This window comes from Salmo trutta, chromosome 31 (genome assembly GCF_901001165.1).
Source record: "Salmo trutta chromosome 31, fSalTru1.1, whole genome shotgun sequence".
NCBI lineage: Eukaryota > Metazoa > Chordata > Actinopteri > Salmoniformes > Salmonidae > Salmo > Salmo trutta.
In genome coordinates this window covers 31,517,541-31,543,836 of record NC_042987.1, presented here as the reverse complement: position 1 = coordinate 31,543,836, position 26,296 = coordinate 31,517,541, and the positions used below count along the sequence as shown (strand labels likewise).

The window sequence follows — 26,296 nt, the reverse complement described above, 5'->3', positions numbered from 1 at the left end:
ACATATGCACCCACACCTTGAAAACGAAATTAATTCAGTGTCATTAGACCTCTTGTCAATGGATACAAATTCAGGCAAACAGAACAAAACATGTTTAAATTAAAAGCCAACAGAAAAGTGTGGGGACCTCATTTTTATTTATACAAAGAGAGCAGCCCTTCTATTTCAGTGGGATGAAACGAGAAGAATGTGTAGCTCCGATACCGGGGCGACCGTGCTTGACTGGCTTGTAGGTGATAGAGAACTCCCCCAGGTAGTGGCCGCACATCTCAGGCTGGAGAGAGAAGTAAAATTGTTAGTACAGAGCAGGACAATCCTGTCACTAGAATACACCTGTTCCACAACTACCACAGTACATTGTGCACCGACAACCTCTGCATGCAGATTTAGACATAAAACTTTTAAGGCCAAGACTGATGCAGGACCAAAACATTTAGGGACCACACAAAAATCTGATTGTTACCAAAGGCTTCAAAAATACAGTGAGGCAAATAAAGTAATAGCCAAGTGACATGCAGGTCAATGGATGCGAAATCCCTAGCAAAAAGTTATTTACAATCGTAATCTTGGGAGGGGCCATTGTTGTGTCTAGCAGGCTTGGGCGGTATACCGGGGAATTTGGAAACAGCCACGGGAAGGTTTTTCCATACCAATTAAAACTATATTTGAAGTTTAATGAATGTGAATATTTGTTGTTACTTTTTAACTAGGCGATAAAGCAGATTGAGTTCGTCATTTCACCCGTCACATATTCATTATGAAGCATACTGGTAGTCCCCAGTAACACGGTGTTTGTTTACAAGCACAGTGACGAGACCGGAGCCTTCAGTCACTCACTGTTGTGCAGCACGCACCAGGTGATCTAGTTATAGTATGGAATTCACAACTAAATGTTTGCCAGCTAGATACACTACAATGCCAAAAGTATGTGGACATGTGTCAAAAATCTCATTCCAAAATCATGGGCATTGATACGGACCAGGTCTCTCCTGGAAAACAGATGTTATCTCAATGAGAAAAACCTGTATAAATAAATCTAATAAAAAAAAAAAAAAATGGAGTTCCTTTGCTGTAAATGGTCCCCCCTTTGCTGATATAACAGCCTTCACTCTTCTGGAAAGGCTTTCCACTAGGAAGAACATTGCTGCAGGGACTTGCTTCCATTGAGCCACATGAGCATTAGTGAGGCCGGGCACTGATGTTGGGCGATTAGGCCTGGCTTGCAGTCTGTGTTCCAATTCACCCCAAAATTGTTCGATGGGGTTGAGGTCAGGGCTCTGTGCAGGCCAGTCAAGTTCTTCCACACCAATCTCAACAAACCATTTCTGTATGGACCTCGCTTTGTGCACAGGGGTATTGTCATGCTGAAACAGGAAAGGGCCTTCCCCAAACCATTGCCACAAAGTTAGAAGTACAGAATCTAAAAGGTCACTTCCCTTCATTGGAACTAAGGGGCTTAGCCCAAACCATGAAAAACAGCCACAGATCATTATTCATTCTCCACCAAACTTCACAGTCGGTACTATGCATTTGGGCAGGTAGTGTTCTCCTGGCACCTGCCAAACCCAGATTCGTCTATCGGACTGCCAGATGGCGAAGCGTGATTCATCACCCCAGAGAACACGGTTCCACTGCTCTAGAGTCCAATGGCAGCGAGCTTTACACTACTCCAGTAGAGTCTTGACATTGCGCATGGTGAACTTAGGCTTGTGTGCGGCTGCTCGGCCATGGAAACCCATTTCATGAAGCTCCCAACAAACGGTTATTGTGCTGAAGTTGCTTCCAGAGGCAGTTTGAAACTTGGTAGTGAGTGTTGCAACCGAGGACAGACAATATTTATGCGCTACATGTTTCAGCACTCGGCGGTCCTGTTCTGTGAGCTTGTGGGGGCAGGTAGCCTAGTGGTTAGAGTGTTGGACTATTAACCGAAAGGTTGCAAGATCAAATCCCTGAGTTGACATGGTAAAAATCTGTCCTTCTGCCCCTGAACAAGGCAGTTAACCCACTGTTCCTAGGCCATCATTGAAAATAAGAATTTGTTCTTAACTGACTCGCCTAGTTAAATAACAGTTAAATAAATAAACTTCTGTGGCCTACCACGTCGCAGCTGAGCCGTTATTGCTCCTAGACGTTTCCACTTCATAATAACAGCACTTACAGTTGACCGGGGCAGCTCTAGCAGGGGAGAAAATAGACAAACTGACTTGTTGGAAAGGTGGCATCCTGACGGTGCCAAGTTGAGTCACTGAGCTCTTCAGTTCGGGCTAATCTACTGCCAATGTTTGTCTATGGAGATTGCATGGCTGTGTGCTTGATTTGAACTTCTCTAGGGTAGGGGGCAGTATTTTGACGTCCGGATGTAAGGCGTTCCCGTAGTAAACTGCCTGCTACTCAGGCTCAGAAGGTAGGATATGCATATTATTAGTAGATTTGGATAGAAAACACTCCGAGTTTCTAAAACTGTTTGAATGATGTCTGTGAGTATAACAGAACTCCTATGGCAGGCAAAAACCTGAGAAAAATCCAACCAGGAAGTGTGGAAATCTGAGGTTTGTAGTTTTTCAAGTGATTGCCTATACAGTACACAGTGACTTAGGGTTCATTTGGCACTTCCTAAGGCTTCCACTAGATGTCAACAGTCTTTAGAACCTTGTTTCATGCTTCTACTGTTATAGGGGAGAGAATAAGAGCCGACTCAACAAGTGGACTGCCTGAGGCGAATGAGTTGTTTATTGCGCTGTCACGCAGGAGCACCGTTCCTTCTTTTTCTCCTGTAATGAATACGCTATTGTCCAGTTGGAATATTATCGAATATTTATGATAAAAAGACTAAGGATTGATTGTAAACATCGTTCGACATGTTTCTACGAACGGTAATGGAACTTTTTGACTTTTCATCTAGGGTTTTGCGCTCGCGCATTGTGCCTTTGGAATAGTGATCTGAACGCGCGAACAAAACGGAGGTATTTGGACATAAATATGGAGTTTATCGAACAAAACTAACATTTCTTGTGGAAGTGGGAGTCCTGGGAGTGCATTCCGACGAAGATCAGCAAAGGTAAGTGAAGATTTATAATACTATTTCTGAGTTTTGTTGACTTCAGAACTTGGCGGGTAACTGTATAGCTTGCTTTGATGGCTGAGCTCTGTACTCAGAATATTGAACAATGTGCTTTCGCTGTAAAGCTATTTTGAAATCTGACATAGCGGTTGCATTAAGAAGTGTATAACTCTTTCAATAACTGTTGTAAATTTTATCAATGTTTATGATGAGTATTTTTGTAAATTGATGTGCTCATTCACCGGAGGTTTGGAGGCAAAACATTTTCTGAACATCACGCGCCAATGTAAAATGGGGTTTTTGGATATAAATATAAACTTTATCGAACAAAACATAGATGTATTGTGTAACATTGAGTCCTGGGAGTGTCATCTGATGAAGATCGTCAAAGGTTAGTGATTAATTTTAGCTGTATTTCTGGTTTTTGTGACGCCTCTCCTTGCTTGGAAAATGGCTGTGTGGTTTTTCTTGTCTCAGCGCTGTCCTAACATAATCTAATGTTATGCTTTCGCCGTAAAGCCTTTTTGAAATCGGACAATGTGGTTGGATTAATGAGAAGTGTATCTTTAAAATGGGATATAATAGTTGTATGTTTGAGAAATTTGAATTATGAGATTTTTGTTGTTTTGAATTTTCCGCCCTGCTATTTCACTGGCTGTTGAATAGCGTCCCACATACCCCACAGAGGTTAAACACCTGTCAGCAACGGGTGTGGCTGAAATAGTTGAATACAACAACTTGAAGGGGTGTCCACATACTTTTGGCCATGTAGTGTATCTTATTATTATTACATTAACTGTCTGAAATGTACTAACTGCTATGCAGTTGTGCATTTGGTATCGTGCTACCTGGTTAGCTTCTCGCAAAACCAAACTTCTCTTGGTAACAGCAGAGAATCTCCTTTTGGATCAAAAGCCTTCCCTGTATAACTATGAGCTGGGATGTCTGTACTGTAAATAGTTAATGTCAGAGACTATAAAATGTTCACAATGCGCTCTTTAGCATTTAGCTAGCATTCAATATGGAATTTTACATGATCCTATTAGCATTGCTAACTTTTGGATTAGAGGCTCAGTGAGGTTAGAAAAAAAGTTATATATATTTTTTTACTAGGCAAGTCAGTTAACCTGTTAGGGTATAGGGGGCAGTATTGAGAATTTTTGGAAAAAATATGTGCCCATTTTTAACTGCCTATTACACCAACTCAGAAGCTAGAATATGCATATTATTGTTCAGGTTTGGATAGAAAACACCCTGAAGTTTCTAAAACTGTTTGAATGGTGTCTGTGAGTATAACAGAACTCATTTGGCAGGCAAAACCCTGAGACAGATTCTGACAGGAAGTGGATACCTGATGTGTTGAATTGACTTTAAGCCTATACCATTGAAAAACAAAGGGAAGGAGGAATATTTTGGCACTTCCTATTGCTTCCACAAGATGTCCCCAGCCTTTACAAAGTGTTTTGAATCTTCTGCAGTGAGATCTGACTGAAGAAGAGCTTTGGAACGGCGATGGCCCATTAGACACCTGGCGCGCGATTTGATGGTGGGTACTCTCATTCCGAAACGTTTTAAAAGAGAACCCAATGGTCCGCCTTGAATTTTATTAATGTTCTGGTTAAAAAAGGCCCTAATGATTTATGCGATACAACGTTTGACATGTTTGAACGAACGTAAATATATTTTTTCCGTTCTTGAAGTGAAGTCCGGCTGGCTTAGATCATGTGCTACAACACGGAGGTTTTTGGACATAAATGATGAGCTTTTTTGAACAAAACTACATTCGTTATGGACCTGGGATTCTTTGGAAGTGACATCTGATGAAGAGAATCAAAGGTAATGGATTATTTACATAGTATTTTCGATTTTAGATCTCTCCAACATGGCGGTTAGTCTGTATCGCAATGCGTATTTTTCTGGCGCAGTGCTCAGATTATTGCAAAGTGTGATTTCCCAGTAAGGTTAATTTTAAATCTGGCAAGTCCATTGCGTTCAAGAGATGTAAATCTATAATTCTTTGAATGACAATATAATATTTTACCAATGTTTTCTAATATTAATTAATTATTTTGTTGTCATGACTTGACTGCCGGTATTGGAGGGAAACGGTTTCCTGAACATCAACGCCATAGTAAAACGCTGTTTTTAGCTATAAATACGAACTTGATAGAACTAAAAATGCATGCATTGTCTAACATAATGTCCTAGGAGTGTCATCTGATGGAGATTGTAAAAGGTTAGTGCATAATTTTAGCTGATTTTATGGTTTTGGTGACGCCTGTCTTTGAATCGACAATACACTACACACAGCTATTGTCAATGTACTCTCCTAACATAACCTAACTTTATGCTTTCCCCGTAAAACCTTTTTGAAATCGGTAAACGTGGTTAGATTAAGAAGATGTTTATCTTTCAAAGGCTGTAAGTTAGTTGTATGTTTGAGAAATTTGAATTTGGACATTTATTTGGTTTCAAATTTGCCGCTCTTGAAATGCACCTGCTGTTGATAGGGTGCGCCACGGGGGGCACGCTAACGTCCCACATAGCCCCAAGAAGTTAAGAACAAATTCTTAATTACAATGCCAGACCAAATCCGGACAACGCTGGGCCAAATTGTGCGCCGCCAGACCGCTGCTCCACCCGGGGGCCCCAAAATAGCACCCCTTGTGTTCAGTGTCAGTATTACCAAATATCCCAGGGGAGCACAAGGTTGGTATGAAGGTATGACAATCTGGAAACCGCCCAAGCCTACCCACAGATCTTTCCCAAAACCTCACCTTGATTTCAACCTGGTTGAAGGTCTTGCCGTTGTACACTCCGACCATGGAGCCGACCATCTCAGGCAGGATGACCATGTCCCTAAGGTGAGTCTTCACCACCTCGGGCTTCTCCATCGGGGGAGCCTCCTTCTTGGCCTTACGCAGGCGCTTCAGGAGGGACTGCTGCTTGCGGCGAAGGCCACGGTTAAGTCTCCTCCTCTGGCGGGCGCAGTACAGCTGCATCAGCTGTTCACTGGAGGAGAGGAGGCATGATGCAGTCAGGCATACTTTCAGATTAACATTCAGCATCAGGTCCAAATAGTAGACTGGAGACTTCTACAGGGAAGTTAATTAAACATTTAAATGAATCCAGAATGTACCAAAATGGCCTTTAGAGTTTTACATATTTAGTCATAGTCCAACTAATTATGTAAGGATATGTATTGTATTACATGCAAAATTGAGAAAACGAATGAAAATGGAACACAGCATACCAGTTGCCATAATAATGTACCCAACTTTCGAAAGAGAGAACGCCACTGTCAGACCTCACCCTTCTGCAAGATGGGGTTCATCTAGCATTGGTATGATGGTTACACTCAGAGAAAGTGCTGAGCTTTCACCGACATACCACAATGCAAACAGCAATATTGACAAATGTAGTGGCGCATTTACTGGATGAATTGATTTACTCACTAGGACATGTCCAGAAGCTGGTCCAGGTCCACACCTCTGTAGGTGAACTTCCTGAAGGTACGCTTCTTCTTGATCTCGACATCCGCCTAGGGAAATCACGCAAACTACTTTAACACAGTGGATATTGAGGGCCAACGAAAGCGAGTGTTAAAATGAGACGTTCATTAGTAACATAATAACAGTTATAGCCACTATGTGTTAGAGTGCTGTCGTGCTTACTTCGGAATCCCTGTGATATGCAACTTTTCAGGGAAGTTAGGAACCAATATACACAGGCAGTTAGGAAAGCTAAGGCTAGCTTTTTCAAACAGAAATTTGCATCCTGTAGCATAAACTCCAAAAAGTTCTGGGACACTGTAAAGTCCATGGAGAATAAGAGCACCTCCCCCCAGCTGCCCACTGCACTGAGGCTAGGAAACACTGTCACCACTGCCACTGCCGCGATCATCCCCCTCTTCAAAAGGGGGAGACACTCTAGACCCAAACTGCTACAGACCTATATCTATCCTACCCGACTTTCTAAGGTCTTCGAAAGCCAAGTTAAACAGATTACCGAACATTTCGAATCCCACCGTACCTTCTCCGCTATGCAATCTGGTTTCAGAGCTGCTCATGGGTACACCTCAGCCAAGCTCATGGTCCTAAACAATATCATAACCGCCATCGCTATGAGACATTACTGTGCAGCCATATTTATCGACCTGGCCAAGGCTTTCGACTCTGTCAATCACCACATTCTTATCAGCAGACTCAACAGCCTTGGTTTCTCAAATGACTCGCCTGGTTCACCAACCTCTTCTCAGATAGAGTTCAGTGTGTCAAATCGGAGGGCCTGTTGTCCAGACCTCTGGCAGTCTTTATGGGGGTGCCACAGGGTTCAATTCTCGGGCCGACTCTCTTCTCTGTATACATCAATGACGTCGCTCTTGCTGCTTGTGATTCTCTGATCCACCTCTACGCAGACAACAACATTCTGTATACCTCTGGCCCTTCTTTGGACACTGTGTTAACTAACCTCCAGACGAGCTTCAATGCCATACAACTCTCCTTCCGTGGCCTCCAACTACTCTTAAAATGCAAGTTAAACTAAATGCATGCTCTTCAACCGATCGCTGCCCGCACCTGCCCGACCGTCCAGCATCACTACTCTGGATGGTTCTGACTTAGAATATGTGGACAACTACAAATACCAAGGTGTCTGGCTAGACTGTAAACTCTCCTTCCAGACTCACATTAAGCATCTCCAATCCAAAATTACATCTAGAATCGGCTTCCTATTTCGCAACAAAGCATCCTTCACTCACGCTGCCAAAAATAATAGAGGTCGACCGATTATGATTTTTCAACGCCGATGCCGATTATTGGAGGGCCATAAAAGCCGATACCGATTAATCGGTCGATTTATTTATTTGTAATGACAATTACAACAATACTGAATGAACACTTATTTTAACATAATAATCAATAAAATCAATTTAGCCTCAAATAATGAAACATGTTCAATTTGGTTTAAATAATGCAAAAACAAAGTGTTGGAGAAGAAAGTAAAAGTGCAATATGTTTCTTGTAAGAAAGCTAACGTTTAAGTTCCTTGCTCAGTACATGAGAACATATGAAAGCTGGTGGTTCCTTTTAACATGAGTCTTCAATATTCCCAGGTAAGACGTTTTAGGTTGTAGTTATTATAGGACTATTTCTCTCTATACGATTTGTATTTCATATACCTTTTGACTGTTGGATGTTCTTATAGGCACTTTACTATTGCCAGTGTAACAGTATAGCTTCCGTCCCTCTCCTCGCTCCTACCTGGGCTCGAACCAGGAACACATCGACAACAGCCACCCTCGAAGCAGCGTTACCCATGCAGAGCAAGGGGAACAACTACTCCAAGTCTCAGAGCGAGTGACGTTTGAAATGCTATTAGCGCGCACCCCGCTAACTAGCTAGCCATTTCACATCGGTTACATAAGCCTAATCTCGGGGGTTGATAGGCTTGAAGTCATAAACAGCGCAATGTTTGAAGCATTGCGAAGAGCAAAACTCACAAAAGTGCTGTTTGAATGAATGCTTACGAGCATGCTGGTGCCTACCATCGCTCAGTCAGACTGCTCTATCAAATCATAGACTTAAGTATAACATAATAACACACAGAAATACGAGCCTTAGGTCATTAATATGGTCGAATCCGGAAACTATCATCTCGAAAACAAAACGTTTATTCTTTCAGTGAAATACGGAACCGTTCAGTACCGCATCGATTATATGCAATGAAGGACACGCTAGATAAACTAGTAATATCATCAACCATGTGAGTTCACTAGTGATTATGATTGATTGATTTTTATAAGATAAGTTTAATGCTAGCTAGCAACTTACCATGGCTTCTTACTGCATTCGCATAACAGGCAGGCTCCTAGTGGAGTGCAATGTAAGGCAGGTGGTTAGAGCGTTGGACTAGTTAACCGTAAGGTTGCAAGATTGAATCCCTGAGCTGACAAGGTAAAAATCTGTCGTTCTGCCCCTGAACAAGGCAGTTAACCCACCGTTCCTAGGCCGTCATTGAAAATAAGAATGTGTTCTTAACTGACTTGCCTAGTTAAATAACAGTTAAATAAATAAACTGCCTAGTTAAATAAAGGTGTAAAAATGTAAATAATAAAATCGGCCAAATCGCTGTCCAAATATACCGATGTCCAATTGTTATGAAAACTTGAAATCGGCCCTAATTAAATCGGCCATTCCGATTAATTGGTCGACCTCTATAACATACCCTCGTAAAACTGACCATCCTACCGATCCTTGACTTCGGCAATGTCATTTACAAAATAGCCTCCAACACTCTACTCAACAAATTGGATGCAGTCCATCACAGTGCCATCCGTTTTGTCACCAAAACCCCATATACTATCCACCACTGCGACCTGTATGCTCTTGTTGTCTGGCCCTCGCTTCATACTCATCGCCTAACCCTTTGGCTCCAGGTCATCTACAAGTCTTTGCTAGGTAAAGCCCCGCCTTATCTCAGCTCACTGGTCACCATAGCAGCACCCACCTGTAGCACGCGCTCCAGCAAGTATATCTCACTGGTCACCCCCAAAGCCAATTCCTCCTTTGGCCGCCTTTCCTTACAGTTCTCTGCTGCCAATAACTGGAACGAACTGCAAAAATCTCTGAAGCTGGAGCCTCCCATCTCCCTCACTAGCTTTAAGCACCAGCTGTCAGAGCAGCTCACAGATCACTGCACATAGCCCATCTGTGAATAGCCCATCCAACTACCTCATCCCATACTGTATTTATTTATGCATCTTGCTCCTTTTCACCCCAGTATCTCTACTTGCACATTCATCTTCTGCACATCTATCACTCCAGTGTTTAATTGGTATATTGTAATTACTTCGCCACCATGGCCTATTTATTGCCTTACCTTCCTTGCACACACTGTATATAGACTTTTTCTGTATTATGGACTGTATGTTTATTTATTCAATGTGTAACTCTGTGTTGTTGTGTGTCGAACTGTTGTGCTTTATCTTGGCCAGGTCGCAGTTGTAAATGAGAACTTGTTCTCAACTAGCCTACCTGGTTAAATAAATAAAACATTTACAAAAATGTCTCTAAAAGACAAGACCTGACTGGGTAAATAAACAGCAAGCTAGCATTAGCACTGCAGGCAACCGTATGAGCTTAACATGCATCACAAGCTTTGTGGTAGCGTCAATAATGTTTCATCCTAAAATTCACCAATGTATCGATTGATACGTAGTGATACAGTGCACTGTATGGTTTAATAATTAAAAGGTATTATAACTTAGCTGAGATGGACATAGATGGTCAAATTCGGATTCTTGTAAAATTGGGCACCTACCATTTTGCCTGATGTTCCGTTGAAAAGAATGTTCCGAAGTCTCGTTTGTGCTAATATCGCGTGACTCGCAGGGACATCCGGCTATTTCCGGCCAGACAAAATATTTGTATATTTCACTGGACCAGTAGGTGGAGGTATTGTACAAGAAAATTAACTTTTATCTTTTCAGTCTCAAACGTCTAACAGTGCAACTTCCATTCAAGTTGAAATCACTCACCATAGTCGGGATACTTCTATAGATATCCAAATGAAAACAAACAGCTAAACAATTTGTGTAATCTTTTATTACAGCTGTCACACAAAAATATATCTAGCATGGAATAACACAAAGGCAGGTGGTAAGAGAAAACACATTTTATTAAAGACACCCAGCCCACCACACCTGATAATGTTCATACCCAGTACAATGTTATCCTGATTATGTGCCGTATAAAGTCAATCACCAGCTATAAATACATAATGTACAAAGAGGTCCTGATTTCGGTACCAGATCTTAATTTTCTTCTCCACGTGATCGCCTTCTGAAACGGCAAAGTGCCGTACAACAGAGCTTCTGCTGTGGGTGGACAACCTAGAAACAAACATGTGCAAGAACAAGACATGTAATACCCGTATGGCTGTATGAAAAATGCTAAGAAATTCTATATGATATCAACTCACCTTACCTGGTACCAGAGGAGGCTGGTGGGAGGAGCTATAGGAGGATGGGCTCATTGTAATGGCTGGAATCTAGACGATTCTGTGCTTCCAACTTTGTGGCAACAGTTTGGGGAAGGACCTTTCCTGTTTCAGCATGACAATGCCCCTAGGGCACAAAGCGAGGTCCATACAGAAATGGTTTGTTGAGATTGGTGTGGAAGAACTTGACTGACCAGCACAGAGCCCTGACCTCAACCCCATCAAACACCATTGGGATGAATTGGAAGCATGCTCGTGGCTGAATGGAAGCAAGTCCCTGCAGCAATGTTCCAACATCTAGTGGAAAGCCTTCCCAGAAGAATGGAGGCTGTTATAGCAACAAAGGTGGGACAAACACCATATTAATGCCCATGATTTTGGAATGAGATGTTCGAACAGGTGTCCACATACTTTTGGTAATTTAGTGTACTTCTCTATTCCATCAGTGACCCAAATGACTCAAAACCCCATGCCTACAAAACTGCATGCCTACAACACTGCATTTAACATACCATGCAATTATTATGTTAGGCTATGGAATGCAGACATTGTTTATGTTCTAATTAAAGCCACACGTACCAATGATCGTAACCTAAGTTATGATAACCATGTAACTAATGAGACACCCTATAATTGTAACTAATTGACACATCAGGCTGGTTTGTATACAATGTACGTCTTTATTACACTTTATTCACACATTTCCCAACTTCCACAAACGTTTCTATTCATAATGAAAATATGGATCGAAAGGAAAGCCCAAGGAATATATATAAAACCAAAAAGGTAGTAAGAGCAAATTTCCCTTCAGAGTCAGTACAAAACACTTAACAAAAATATATATAAATAATCACTTTGAATGACAGAGTTCAAAATCAAAAATATGTTTGGTCCTCTTATCAGTCATCAGTGAATCCATTAAAACATTATACAATGAAGAAAATTGACAAAATGAATCCAGTATCCAGCTCCGAATGTTGAAAGCCTGAATGTTTTTTTTTTTTTTCAAGATACTCTAAGCCAAAGAAAACAACCTTGGCTCCAGTTGTTCTGGTAAGGCAAACAAAGGAAATATTTCCTCCAAAGAAAGTTGGCATACATAAAAAAGTGGATGGTGGTTCGTTTCCGTGGTCCAAACAGATACATCTTGTTGTCTTTTATACTACCAAGTAAAAATACTGAATGGGTACAAACAATTACCACAAATTCACATTCTTATTCACATCAATTAAGGTAATACAAATGTATATAGGTTACATTAACAATATGACCTTTGGTACAAGGATAGGTAAATTACAACTATGGAACAGTCCATTTTTAATAATTGAATTCTATTGGATCCTTTCGAAGATGGATTCCAGGCAATATTTGCCTGAAGATAAAAAAAATTATTGGCATAAACGTTTAAATGTACCAATTTACATTAGTTGGCAAACAGTTGTCGAGTGGGAAACTGGCAAGAGGGCTTTGGTACTGTACTAAAAGCTAATCACTGGGATATAAAAGCTAATCACAGCCCAGACACCAGTACTGGCTTTAGTGGTTACACTTTAAAAACACATAAGCATAGCCATTTCAACAGGAATATAAAAACCTACTAATGCATAGTACATGTGAGATATGTCTAACATTGGTCCTAACCAGCACTTAAATGAGGGCAAGAGGGCACTATTGTCCAATACCAAAAGGAGATCAACCAAAAGGCAGAAAATCCTATGTAACAAATAACTTTGAAAAAGCCTTCCTTGATGTTTCTTCTGTTTTCAACCAGCACAACTCCCTTTTTAATAATCCGTCCCCTTTTAATAATCCGTCCCCTCTTAATAATCCGTCCCCTCTTAATAATCCGTCCCCTCTTAATAATCCGTCCCCTCTTAATAATCCGTCCCCTCTTGTTGGTACACCGGCACCGCTTCATCTTTGTATTCTTGGTAACCCTCGTCTTGGTAGTCAGGGACATATTCGGCTCCGGCCCCATTCTGCTCCTCCTCGCCCTCCTCGTTCTTGGGGCAGTACTTAGCGTTGTAGATTTGACGACCCAGGCCAAAGTTCTGCCCGCTCTGATTGGCACCTGCGTTGGAGCCCATCTGCAGTGACATGGTGCTGTTGTCACATTTGTCTGTGCCCAGCTTCTGGTCGTAGATGGCACGGCGGGTTCCTGGAGCTGTCATGCCAGCCTGAGTAGAGGAAGATAACTAATTCATATGTAGCAGTGAATTAAAATAAGCAAGAATCCATTAGTAAAAGCCAAAGTCTACTAGTGCAGTTATGTCCCCCATTGACAATATTGATAACTTGATTGAGTTTTAACACATGGTGAAATTAATGAGAACTTGCATTTGCTTTTCTACACTTTTACCTGACTGGCCCCCTTGTTGGTGCCCATTTGCAGACTGATGGTGGAGTTGTCCATGGGGGGCAGGATGTGAGCCTTGGGATCGTAGAGGTGCCTCCTGGTGCCGTATGCATTCATGCCCGCCTGGCTGGCACACTTATTCGTCCCCATCTGCGGAGAGAGACAGTTATCAGTTATAAAAGGAAAACAGCAAAGGATGAGTGGAAAATTACAACCCCCAGTTAGATGGAGACCTTCAGACAGACCGAGAATGCCTGAGTAGATATCATCAAATCAACAATATTGTTCTTGGTTGAAATAGAAGTCATGCCAAAGGGCTTGTAAAAGTTAGGAATCATTGATGTAACCCTACATGCAACCCTTCAATAAGAAATATCCAAAACAAATAGAAGTTATGAAAAGATTGAATGAAATATGAGTTTTATAAGAATAATAGCATGGATGCCAGTCTGTCTCTGCCTTAGCCTGTTATAAAGGCTGTTAGCAATATGTCTTGGTCAGCTCTGCTACTGATGTTTTGTTTGGCAAGACGGCAACAGAGCTGGCAACAGCAAAAAGAACAACATGCTCCTCAGTGGTATCACTGTCAACACATTCCCTCTTGCCTGCAGTCCGATGACACACTGTCCGGCCTTCATCTTCTCCTCGTCGAATAGCCTCTCCTGTTTGTCTGCGTACTTCACCCCAATGTCCACTCGGGACTGGCAGCCCTTGGTCTTGGCCTGCAGGGGAAAGTGTACAGAAATCCAGTCACTGTTGGATGCCTCAAGATTTTACTGGACAATTCTAGGAGCTTACATCCCGCGTCTGACACCATATGTTGATGAAGACGAGACACCATTATTTTAGCTTCTGGAACATCTTTACGAAGACAAAACCTGACATGTTGAACAAAGCATTAATGCAAGGTCAAGCGATTCATGCAAGTGGAAATTACACAGTTCAAATACAGAAGATTCTCATGAGGGATGCAACCATAAAAATGAGTTTAAAAAGTTACCGTGCCAGCGAGAGACAGCAGTGTGCTCTGGACCTGGGTCATGTTCCCACTCTCAAACAGGTCGTTGGCCTCAAAGATATCATGGGGCTTCAGGCCGTACATTTGTATAGATTTGATGAAGTTGGTGATGTTCTCCAGCTAGAACCAGACAAGTGCATATGAAAATAAGATGAGTAAAGAGCTTCTCAATAATTGCATGAAGGTAGATTTTAGGAAGTCACACCTATAACGAGGCTATCATCACAAATAATTAAGCCATTGAGTTAAAAGGATATCTCTGGCACACCGAGGTCTCACTATATTTCATATTCTAACCCAAATTATATTTCAGTAAACTCACTGGTCGAGAGAGTTGCACCTCTAATAATAATAATTTAACTCTGCTTTTAAGCTAGTAAAAACACAGGCTTGGTCAGCACAACAGCTCAGATATATTCTCTAACTGTAAAACCAGCTGGTAAAGTACAGTTCAAGTCTGTTCATGTAGAGAGAACAATCCAAGCAGCTCACCTGATGCCAGTTCATGGTGGATGAGTTGATCTTTTTCACAGAGCCAGGTTGAAGTTTGTTGATCAGTCTAGGGGAGGAAGAGAGTTTGCTTACTTAGACTGCAGCACCTCATAGGCAACAGAAGGAATCAGAGGAGAAAATGGTCTATATTACAGTAAGGAGGACAGACAGGACATATGCAAAGGATTGTATGATTTGATGTATAATGTTGTAGCTAGCAGAACGTTTATGAGTGATGTCTTTGGTTGAATGCATTGGCTGGTGCCATAAAATGTGTAGCTTAATGGGTCAATAAAGCCACATTGTACACATTATACATAGGGACATGATGACGGATCTTGGCCCCATTCAGAAACATACTTGCACAAGATAACGCCATTTTTCAGGCCTTTCTGGAAGTCTTCCCCGATGTCACAGCCTGTCGTATCCTCGATCCAGACCTTTAGCTCCTCCTCTCTCTGAGGGTCGTACTTTCCGGCAATCTGGGGAAGATCAAAAGTTCATTATAGGAGACCTTTACATCTTGAAAAAAGTTGCACAACATGTAGGTTACACTTTATTTTACAGTAATGTTTCCACTGGTACTTAGGAGAACTTTCCAATGGGTACTTCAAATAGTTACCAATTGTGTAGAATTATCTGGTACCTAATGGTGGCCATTGCTGCTTGTTTGAATGAATCCCAAAGAAACAAGTAATTCATAGATTATTACAGTGTAATTACTATTTTACCAGGTACTTCCCGTATAAACAAAGTGCTACTAACGTTTTTTTGGAAATACTTATCAATTGACGACTTGGTAGTGGGCGGTTTTCATTTCCAGAACCACAGCAAAAAATAAACAATATGCGTTTGTGCGTGTTGAAATTCTCTCTCAAGAGTTTATTATGGGCAGCCCCAAAACCATGATTCACGGTGTCAAACAATTGGGATAACTTTGTGTGTTATTCTTGCTGTTTAACAGCCCTTTCAGAGCCGACACTGACATTAGCTCAAACACAAAACGCGCACACATCCTGTTTGGTAAACCACTTAAATCTCCTTGAAGCACAGGAAGGCAGCTGCATGGTATAGGGGCGAGTTAAACTTTATGCAATTTGACACTGCATTCCTTGTTGAGAGGGTGTTTAAAGTGTTATCCTGATTTGTAAATACTTTGGTTGAGTAAATATTCAAAAGAAATAAGTGTGAAGATGGAAACTGGCTCTAAAAGCAACGTTTAGAAAACGTCATATATCTGTAGTGTCGATCTTACTATGAAAATGCTACTACAAATAGAAATGCAAAAACACTGCAATGTTCGTGCAGAAAGTTATTTTTTTTAAAAGGACTCTATAGCATCTCTAAATAATGCATTTTGAGGTTGAAGTTACAAATACATACCAAAGACTGAGGAATAGGGTCAAAATATTCTCTACAAATTTCCCTCCAAGACTTAAAATGTGAAGCGGAACTTTAAGTACAACTGAATAAAGGACTTCCTGGGCAAACCGGTCCTCTCATTATATATTTGCTTCATTTGATTATCCCCAAATTAAAACAACATTGACTGCCTTAATTGCCCACAGGACATTTGAAAGATGTAATTTAGAGAGGCATGGTGAACTCAAGGAATTCATTCCGCGGCGCAATTTAGATCATGGAGAATGAAGGACATTTGCAGATAGATTAAGTTTAATATCACTTAATTGGTCAATTACACACAAGGTCCAACCTATTTGATAGAAGCCAGTCGGACCGGGATTCGAACTGGCAACCATCTGTTTGCTGGCTCGCCTCTCTAACAGCTATGCTACCTGCCACCAGAAAACACTGGCACGGTCTCCTGTCAACGTTTACTTTTGAAAGTGCACATATTTCTATTTGGATTGTTTTGTGGTGCCAATTGTGAAAGTACGCACGTTGGCGCACTGCTCACTACAACAGCCATTCACCCAATCCACCCCAGCGCAGGATGCAGCAGTTGTTCTCGTGATAGGACTGTGTGACCTCTGGATGGGTGACAAACTCAGGGACATGGATGGATGCATGAAAGACCTAGTGTTGTACTGACTAGTTTCTCTATGTAATGGGACCGTATAGGGATTTTAACTTGCCACAAGAAAATATACATTGCCAACACGGGCAACGCCCATGCCCTTTTAAGCGCTTCCCAAAAGTAAACCAACAACTTAAACCAGACGAAAGTTTTTTTTAAATTAGCATTTTGTCATATTAATGAACAGTGTTATCAAACATATATGCCTTGGTGCACAGCCGGTAAAACGTGTAATTTGATCAGTTTTCCGCTTAATTTAGGTCATTCCAAAAGTATAGAAGCTTCGCCCGTTCCACGTAATTATCTTTACACTCAGCAGAACATCATAGCCTATGTAGCCTAAAAGACGTAGGCAATAAACCTCACTAACGCTATAGGCTACTACCATAAGGCAAATGATTCTTTCGCACTTTACTCCCTTCCGTGAACACTTACCTTGCTTTTGACTTCTGCAGAAAACCCATAAGCAGGACCTCGGTTAAATGATGAGCCAGACATTATTATAAACGAGTTACTTTGTTTTTCGTATAGATACTTTGTATCAATTTCTTTGTGCAAATACTTTTATTTTCGTTTCTCTTCCAGTTAAACTCCGGAGTGAACTCAACACTTCCTTTCTTTTTTCTTGCAACCAATAAAAATGCTTACACGAACGTGTACGCTTCGTTAATCGATTTTAGGCTCCACCTTTCCCTTTCTGAGTCTAGGTCGTGACTCGTGATTGATATCAAAAAGTCCTTATATGGAAGGAAAGTCCCACATTCCTGAATGATGGGAGTATCCTATGGTCCAATCAGCAGTCGGGTCGGGAAAAGTTCGAGTAGAAGAATACCAAAACGAGCTACTGAATGACGTAATGATACTACTCTTGAGACACATTTTTTTGTAAATGACCCCCCTTTGCTCGTTCAAGGGTTTTGATCCATTTTGGAATTCTGAGAATGTTAATATCACTAGTAGGCTACATCCAAACGAGAACATAGTTAAAAAAATCTTCATTTCGGCATTAAGCAATTATCCGACTATTTTAGTTTAGCCTACATAAGACAAATTATCATGATTCATGTGTTATTACATTGTTATAAAGCACAGTTAGTTTTGTCTACAATAACATAAAACACTGATAAAAAAAGTAAAGTCAATTCAGTGTCCATTTATATCACTTCAGTGACAGAAAGGCAGATCAATTCTGATGACTTTTTTCCACTAATTAGTCTTTTGACCAATCACATCAGATCTTTTCACATCAGCTCTTTTTCAGAGCTGATTTGATTAGTGGGGGGAAAAAAATCATAATTGTGCTGGCTGTCTAAACGCAGCCTTAGTGTCGTTGTCAATTCAATTCGAGTCTGTGGAATATTATCTTGATAATCCATGACATTACACTTAGTCTCAAATGAAAATGGCATACTGAACTCATTTGGATACCTACCAACAACGTTATCCAACATCCTTAGCCCAATTCAGTATCATAAGCAATTTCCTATTATTCTGTAAGTAAATCCGAGACACTCCATTTAGTACGATATATTATGTTTCTTATGGTATTCATTTGTGGATGTCCATCACCCATTTTGTATGATATGTTACGAATTACAATTCGTATTATTTGCTAGGAATTTACAAAACGCACAATATATTACGAATATGCAAAACGAACTATATGTTACAAATTTGCTAAATGTATGCTATGTTGCAAATTCTAGCTAGTTGGCTAACGTTAGTTAGGCTATGAGTTAGAGTTAAATTGAGGAGTTAGGTTAAAGGGTTTGGGTTAGCTAAAAGGATTAAGGTTAGGGGAGGGTTAGCTAAAATATACTGCAAAAAAAAATAAAGGGAACACTTAAACAACACATCCTAGATTTGAATGAAAGAAATAATCTTATTAAATACTTTTTTCTTTAAATAGTTGAATGTGCTGACAACAAAATCACACAAAAATAATCAATGGAAATCCAATTTATCAACCCGTGGAGGTCTAGATTTGGAGTCACACTCAAAATTAAAGTGGAAAACCACACTACAGGCTGATCCAACTTTGATGTAATGTCCTTAAAACAAGTCAAAATGAGGCTCAGTAGTGTGTGTGGCCTCCACGTGCCTGTATGACCTCCCTACAACGCCTGGGCATGCTCCTGATGAGGTGGCGGATGGTCTCCTGAGGGATCTCCTCCCAGACCTGGACTAAAGCATCCGCCAACTCCTGGACAGTCTGTGGTGCAACTTGGCGTTGGTGGATGGAGCGAGACATGATGTCCCAGATGTGCTCAATTGGATTCAGGTCTTTGCCAGTCCATAGCATCAATGCCTTCCTCTTGCAGGAACTGCTGACACACTCCAGCCACATGAGGTCTAGCATTGTCACGCATTAGGAGGAACCCAGGGCCAACCGCACCAGCATATGGTCTCACAAGGGGTCTGAAGATCTCATCTCGGTACCTAATGGCAGTCAGGCTACCTCTGGCGAGCACATGGAGGGCTGTGCGGCCCCCCAAAGAAATACCACCCCACACCTTGACTGACCCACCACCAAACCGGTCATGCTGGAGGATGTTGCAGGCAGCAGAACGTTCTCCACGGCGTCTCCAGACTCTGTCACGTCTGTCACATGTGCTCAGTGTGAACCTGCTTTCATCTGTGAAGAGCACATGGCGCCAGTGGCGAATTTGCCAATCTTGGTGTTCTCTGGCAAATGCCAAACGTCCTGCACGGTGTTGGGCTGTAAGCACAACCCCCACCTGTGGACGTCGGGCCCTCATTACCACCCTCATGGAGTCTGTTTCTGACCGTTTGAGCAGACACATGCACATTTGTGGCCTGCTGGAGGTCATTTTGCAGGGCTCTGGCAGTGCTTCTCCTGCTCCTCCTTGCACAAAGGCGGAGGTAGTGGTCTTGCTGCTGGGTTGTTGCCCTCCTACGGCCTCCTCCACATCTCCTGATGTACTGGCCTGTCTCCTGGTAGCGCCTCCATGCTCTGGACACTACACTGACAGACACAGCAAACCTTCTTGCCACAGCTCGCATTGATGTGCCATCCTGGATGAGCTGCACTACCTGAGCCACTTGTGTGGGTTGTAGACTCCGTCTCATGCTACCACTAGAGTGAAAGCACCGCCAGCATTCAAAAGTGACCAAAACATCAGCCAGGAAGCATAGGAACTGAGAAGTGGTCTGTGGTCCCCACCTGCAGAACCACTCCTTTATTGGGGGTGTCTTGCTAATTGCCTATAATTTCCACCTGTTGTCTATTCCATTTGCACAACAGCATGTGAAATGTATTGTCAATCAGTGTTGCTTCCTAAGTGGACAGTTTGATTTCACAGAAGTGTGATTGACTTGGAGTTACATTGTGTTGTTTAAGCGTTCCCTTTATATTTTTGAGCAGTGTAGTTAAGGTTAGGGTTAGCTAAAAGGGTTAAGGTTAGGGTTAGCTAGCATGCTAAGTAGTTGCAAACAACGTTCCCTCTAAACTGCATAGCCCCGAGACTGCCACGCAGCCTGCCATGCAGAAATATCAGCCCACAGAGAGAAGCACGAAATTGGACTTCACTCAACTTTCTAGAGCAGTGGTCACCAACCGGCATTTCTAGTCGATCGCCAAACATTTCTGTAAAAAACCCAATGATTTCTCGCTCTAGCGACTCCTGTGGCGAGCCGGGCGCAATGCACGCTAACACGGTCGCCGGGTCTACTGTGTTTCCTCCGACACATTGGTGCGGCTGGCTTCCGGGTTAAGCGGGCTTGTGTCAAGAAGCAGTGCGCCTTGGTTGGGTTGTGTTTCGGAGGACGCACGGCTCTCGACCTTCGCCTCTCCAAGTCCGTACGAAAGTTCCACCGATGAGACAAGACTGTAACTACCAATTGGATACCATGAAATTGGGGAGAAAAGGGGGTAAAAAAAAACACAAACATTTATAGGTTACACTTTGTTTTTATTAGTCTTGGGGTGTTGTCAGTAGGTGCACCAATTCAGCTGCCCAGTGGCCGGGTAGGCAAACTGTTGCTATTTTTAACAATTTTATATGTCTGAAGGTACAAACTCTGCAGCAGTAATGAATGAGTAGGAAAGTGTCTATAGGCTTGCGTTGATGTTATTATTAGCGGCTTGGGTCTTTTTTAATATTGAGGAATATTTCACTTTCTCTGTTCATCGGAGTAACAACATACATTTTTGCATGAGGCAGAAATAATACGGTGCAATTTAAGTTTCGCCATCAGCTGGAAGACGGTGTCACTTTTTGGTGAGTGTCAGTGGAGGAAAGGGAGAGCGGAGGGATGCTGATAGGCAGAGCCTCAGTCTCTTGCTCTCTCCCTCTGCTGAGACTGACCATCAGATGCAGGCACTATTAGCCCAGTAAAATAAACATAAAAAGCAATGTATTCTCAGCTGTGCTGAGTGAGAATACAGCACAATGGATATATTACCGGTGTGATCATATAGCCTACCTCACATTTAAAAAATGGCCCGAACAACATTGCAATGGCACGGCAATTCAAGCATAGCCAATATGCAGTGATAATGTATTGGGCCTATAGCCTACTGAACAAACCTCATTGCTACAGAACTGTTTTTAATTGGTTAATGTTGCATAGGCTTACTTTTTTTTAAGTCATATTAGAAAAATGTTGCATTTTGACTCAAAGTGATCTTGACTCAGAAAAGGTTGGTGACCACTGTTCTGGAGTTTGTCCTATTAACACTATCAACATTTCCCTTTACTGTGCCAATTGTGATCGAATCAATTAAATATTAGCCACTTTCAATGCAACATACTGAAACAAAACAAACTATGCAAACTTTGTTCTAGGCAGAATGCATCAGAGTAGGATTCTATTGCATTGACAAGCGCTACTCAGCCCGTAATCTACACAGACTGGTGCGGCATAACCAATCAGAGCTGCAGTAGGCCTATATGCAAATAGACCATTGCCATATATTGATTTATTAAAATGTAACCATTATTTAACTAGGCAAGTCAGTTAAGAACAAATTCTTATTTACAATGACGGCCTACGCGGGCCAAACCCTAACCCTAACGATGCTGGACCAATTGTGTGCCGCCCTATGGGATCTGTGCCATTTACTTTGAACTGGACTGTGTTTACAGCATGAGTGGTCGTGAGTAGATGCGCTTGTTTTTAGATCAAAGCGAGAGCTGCATGTAGCCATGTTTTGACGGCCCTGCATTTTTCTGAACCGTCTCAGTGCTTCTCCTTCCAATAGGGCGCTTTCCCTTTAATTCTCAATTAAATAGTGCTTCTCCTTCCAATAGGGCGCTTGTGATGGAGACGTGAATGAGGATGTGTTCAACCCTCAGTTCTGAAGCTTCTCTCTTCCGTTTATTTTGTTGCCTATAAAAGTGTGCTTTGTAGCCTAATAGCAAGTTTACCCAGGACCGGATCCACTCTTTACGTCCGTGGACTACACCTCTCCGTTGTTATTCGTGGCCTTTCTCCGCTGGAGATCTGTAGGCGGATTGGCTTGTCTGACTGACCACAACCTTTTTGTATACGGCATTTCATTTGTTTTAGTGTGATGTATACCGTGATGATTTATGTAGTTAGTTGTAGTAGAGGACTTATTAAGATGTGATACGCTTTATAGTTGTGTGGTAAAATATGTTATTTTGATTGTATGATTGACACTGGGTTTACGCTACACTGGTATGAACGGACAAACACTGCGTGACTAAGGTCACTTGAGTTCCCGGAACTTGTTTACCGGGCTGGACTCTTTTTAGGCCCGAGGTACAGGACATTTCTGGAGGAACCAGAGCTCATTATTTGTTATATTGTTGTGTGTGTGATGATTTATGTTGGTAATACAACCCACGCAAAAGAATACAGTTGTTTTTTGAAGTTCTTTCCAATGTTTTAAGGGTTTATGAAAAGTGTATTTCCATCCTGACTTTTACATTAGTCCTTTGTATTGGGGTAGACTTGACGGACCAGATGGGACTCATTCCCTCCCAAACCAAAAGGAGAAACCAATATTTTCTCTGGTAGGTGCAACCTACCTGGCACCCCTATAAACGATAACCTCAAGTCAAAACCGTTACAATGTGTGCACATTGTGTTCATATACTTTGTTAGTGAGTTATTAGTCCAGTTATATATCATTCGTAGTCAGCAATAAGGGATGATTGCTTCCAACAAGAGCACAAAACGTGTACATTTCTAGACATCTTTGAAAGGCGAGTCGGGTAAAGAGCTTTTTTTGTCTTAAAAGGGCAGTGTTGTATTTTGAGACAGGCTTGAATAAGCTAAGTAGCCAATAGGCACAGGGAAGCATAATTTGTCTCATTCTCTGTAATAATGGTGTGGGAATAATAATGCTTTTTATTTTGTAAAGTGGTTTACATTTTTGTCATTTTGGTTTCTTGCATTAAACACAACATTTTTAGTCACCTCCTTGTCTGAAGGACAAGTGGATAAACAGGTTAATGTCAAGCCCTGCATGTTTTTTTTTTTTAAGTCTCATGGAATGTAGGCCTACATTGAACACCACACACTGGCTTCTACTGTAGGCAGAATGATAGAACAGCTATTTCAATGTTAAAATGTTATGGGATGCATTTTCTCCATTTTAGATGGTAGACCACTCTGGTAGACCTACATTATGATTAAATTGCCACAGTAGTCTACATGGCCACAATTAAAACTGTAACTTAAAGCGGGTACAGCCTCAGTGTTCACAGTCAATGCGCGCTGGAAGTTGCACAGAATTTTCACAAAGTTCAAGTTTGCACTCAGCAGACCTGACATTTGCTCAGTGCTTAAAAAAATTAGAGTGAACATTGGTTGCAAAGTAGCTAAAAAGTTGTAAGTAGTTGACATGTTGCTAATTAGCTAAAATGGTAAATTTGTCCCTGATGAGATTCGAACTCGCAACCTTTCAGCTGCTAGACATTTGCGTTATATGCACAACAAACCATCATACTTTTGATTTTGCCTTAAGTAACCATCTGTCTTATGTAACCATGCCAAACCTAACATACAGTATCATACTAATTTGAGTGTGTCGGATTTACATTCACTATGTTACGTCGAGTCTATGAGACCAGGCTGGGAGTTTGGCTGCTGCTGTATCCTTGCAGGGTGGTGTGGGTGTCTGGCAGAGGCACAGTTGAAGTCAGAACTTTACATACACCTTAGCCAAATACATTTCAACTCAGTTTTTCACAATTCCTGACATTTAATCCTAGAAAAAATTCCATGTCTTAGGTCAGTTAGGATCACCACTTTATTTTAAGAATGTGAAATGTCAGGATAATAGTAGAGAGAATGATTTATTTCAGCTTTTATTTCTTTCATCACATTCCCAGTGGGTCAGAAGTTTACATACACTCATAGTATTTGGTAGCATTGCCTTTAAATTGTTTAACTTGGGTCAAACATTTCAGGTAGCCTTCCACAAGCTTCCCACAATAAGTTTGGTGAATTTTCGCCCATTCCTCCTGACAGAGCTGGTGTAACTGAGCCAGGTTTGTAGGCCTCCATGCTCGCACACACTTTTTCAGTTCTGCCCACAAATTTTCTATAGGATTGAGGTCAGGGCTTTGTGATGGCCACTCCAATACCTTGACTTTGTTGTCCTTAAGCCATTTTGCCACAACTTTGGAAGTATGCTTGGGGTCATTGTCCATTTGGAAAACCCATTTGCAACCAAGCTTTAACTTCCTGACTGATGTCTTGAGATGTTGCGTCAATATATCCTCATGCCATCTATTTTGTGAAGTGCACCAGTCCCTCCTGCAGCAATGCACCCCCACAATATGATGCTGCCACCTCCGTGCTTCACGGTTGGGATGGTGTTCTTCGGCTTGTAAGCCTCCCCATTTTTCCTCCAAACATAACAATGGTCATTATGGCCAAACAGTTCTATTTTTGTTTCATCAGAACAGAGGACATTTCTCCAAAAAGTACGATCTTTGTCCCCATGTGCAGTTGCAAACCGTAGTCTGGCTCTTGTATGGCAGTTTTGGAGTGGTGGCTTCTTCCTTGCCGAGTGGCCTTTCAGGTTATGTCGATATAGGACTCGTTTTTACTGTGGATATAGATACTTTTGTACCTGTTTCCTCCAGCATCTTCACAAGGTCCTTTGCTGTTGTTCTGGGATTGATTTGCACTTTTCGTAGCAAAGTACGTTCATCTCTAGGAGACAGAACGCGTCTCCTTCCTGAGTGGTATGACGGCTACGTGGTCCCATGGTGTTTATACTTGCGTACTATTTTTTGTACAGATGAACGTGGTACCTTCAGGCGTTTGGAAATTGCTCCCAAGGATGAACCAGACTTGTGGAGGTCTAAAAAAAATATTCTGAGGTCTTGTCTTGATTTATTTTGATTTTCCCATGATGTCAAGCAAAGAGGCACTGAGTTTGAAGGTAGGCCTTGAAATATATCCACAGGTACACCTCCAATTGACTCAAATTATGTCAATTAGCCTATCAGAAGCTTCTAAAGCCATGACATTTTCTGGAACTTTACAAGCTGTTTAAAGGCACAGTCAACTTAGTGTATTTAAACTTCTGACCCACTGGAATTGTTATACAGTGAATTATAAGCAAAATAATTTGTCTGTAAACAATTGTTGGTTAGGACAAAGTAGATGTCCTAACCGACTTGCCAAAACTATAGTTCGTTAACAAGAAATTTGTGGAGTGGTTGAAAAAACAAGTTTTAATGACTCCAATCTAAGTGTATGTAAACTTCTGACTTCAACTGTATATCATTTGATCATTGCCTGAAGGCAAGGGGTAGGGAAGCAACAGGGCCATGAATCTGATATGAACAGCCACCAACCACCAGAGAATGAAGAGAAGCGAGGTCACAAGTGAGAACTTAGAGGGCCCAAAGACCCAACAGGCAACAGAGCTCTGATCTGGTCCTCAGTGACATGTTTCCAGACAGTCACAGGAGTGCAGCTGGTTGTCAGAGAGGTGACGCCATGGATGTGTAATGATAATTCACAAGTCTAAAGAGGAGTCATCATCTAGAAGGAGCAGCAGTTCACTGACTACAACTCATCTGAGGTAAAAGTGCACTGAGCAGCTTAGTCACGGGTTGATTGGAGGGATTCAGCACGGAGGTGTTCTGAAATGCATGTAGAGACTCGGTTATGCGATCAGGAGGAAGAAAGGGAGTTGAGTTGTTGCGGTTTATCATAACAATGATGAGGACAGCCACAGAACCTAATTCTAAGACATAAAGCTATGATATACATTTCTGTTTAACCATAGAACTTGTCATTGCCCATTCAACTCCATGCTTAAAACCAACCAAAGTGCTCCCCCATGAGGACACAATACACAATGAAAAACAAAGTAGTTAT

General features: G+C 41.6%; 2 protein-coding genes and 1 non-coding gene across 3 annotated transcripts; all 3 read right to left on the bottom strand.

The window, feature by feature from the left end:
• Positions 1-118: 118 nt before the first annotated feature.
• LOC115169963 (40S ribosomal protein S15) lies at positions 119-10,464 on the bottom strand. Its single transcript, XM_029726123.1, has 4 exons — positions 10,382-10,464; positions 6,517-6,602; positions 5,839-6,073; positions 119-274 (listed from the first exon to the last, which is right to left on the bottom strand). Exons 1-4 carry the CDS (start codon positions 10,382-10,384, stop codon positions 161-163), a joined length of 438 nt encoding a protein of 145 aa, XP_029581983.1. The 5' UTR covers positions 10,385-10,464; the 3' UTR covers positions 119-160.
• On the bottom strand, positions 6,327-6,461 carry LOC115170298 (small nucleolar RNA SNORA35). The gene has a single exon (XR_003871041.1). It is a non-coding gene; the product is annotated as a small nucleolar RNA SNORA35 (small nucleolar RNA).
• Positions 10,465-11,719: 1,255 nt separating the features above from the next.
• LOC115169960 (calponin-2) lies at positions 11,720-17,696 on the bottom strand. The gene is made up of 7 exons (XM_029726120.1): positions 17,399-17,696; positions 15,286-15,407; positions 14,926-14,992; positions 14,416-14,553; positions 14,021-14,137; positions 13,419-13,565; positions 11,720-13,236 (listed from the first exon to the last, which is right to left on the bottom strand). Exons 1-7 carry the CDS (start codon positions 17,459-17,461, stop codon positions 12,934-12,936), a joined length of 957 nt encoding a protein of 318 aa, XP_029581980.1. The 5' UTR covers positions 17,462-17,696; the 3' UTR covers positions 11,720-12,933.
• Positions 17,697-26,296: the final 8,600 nt, after the last annotated feature.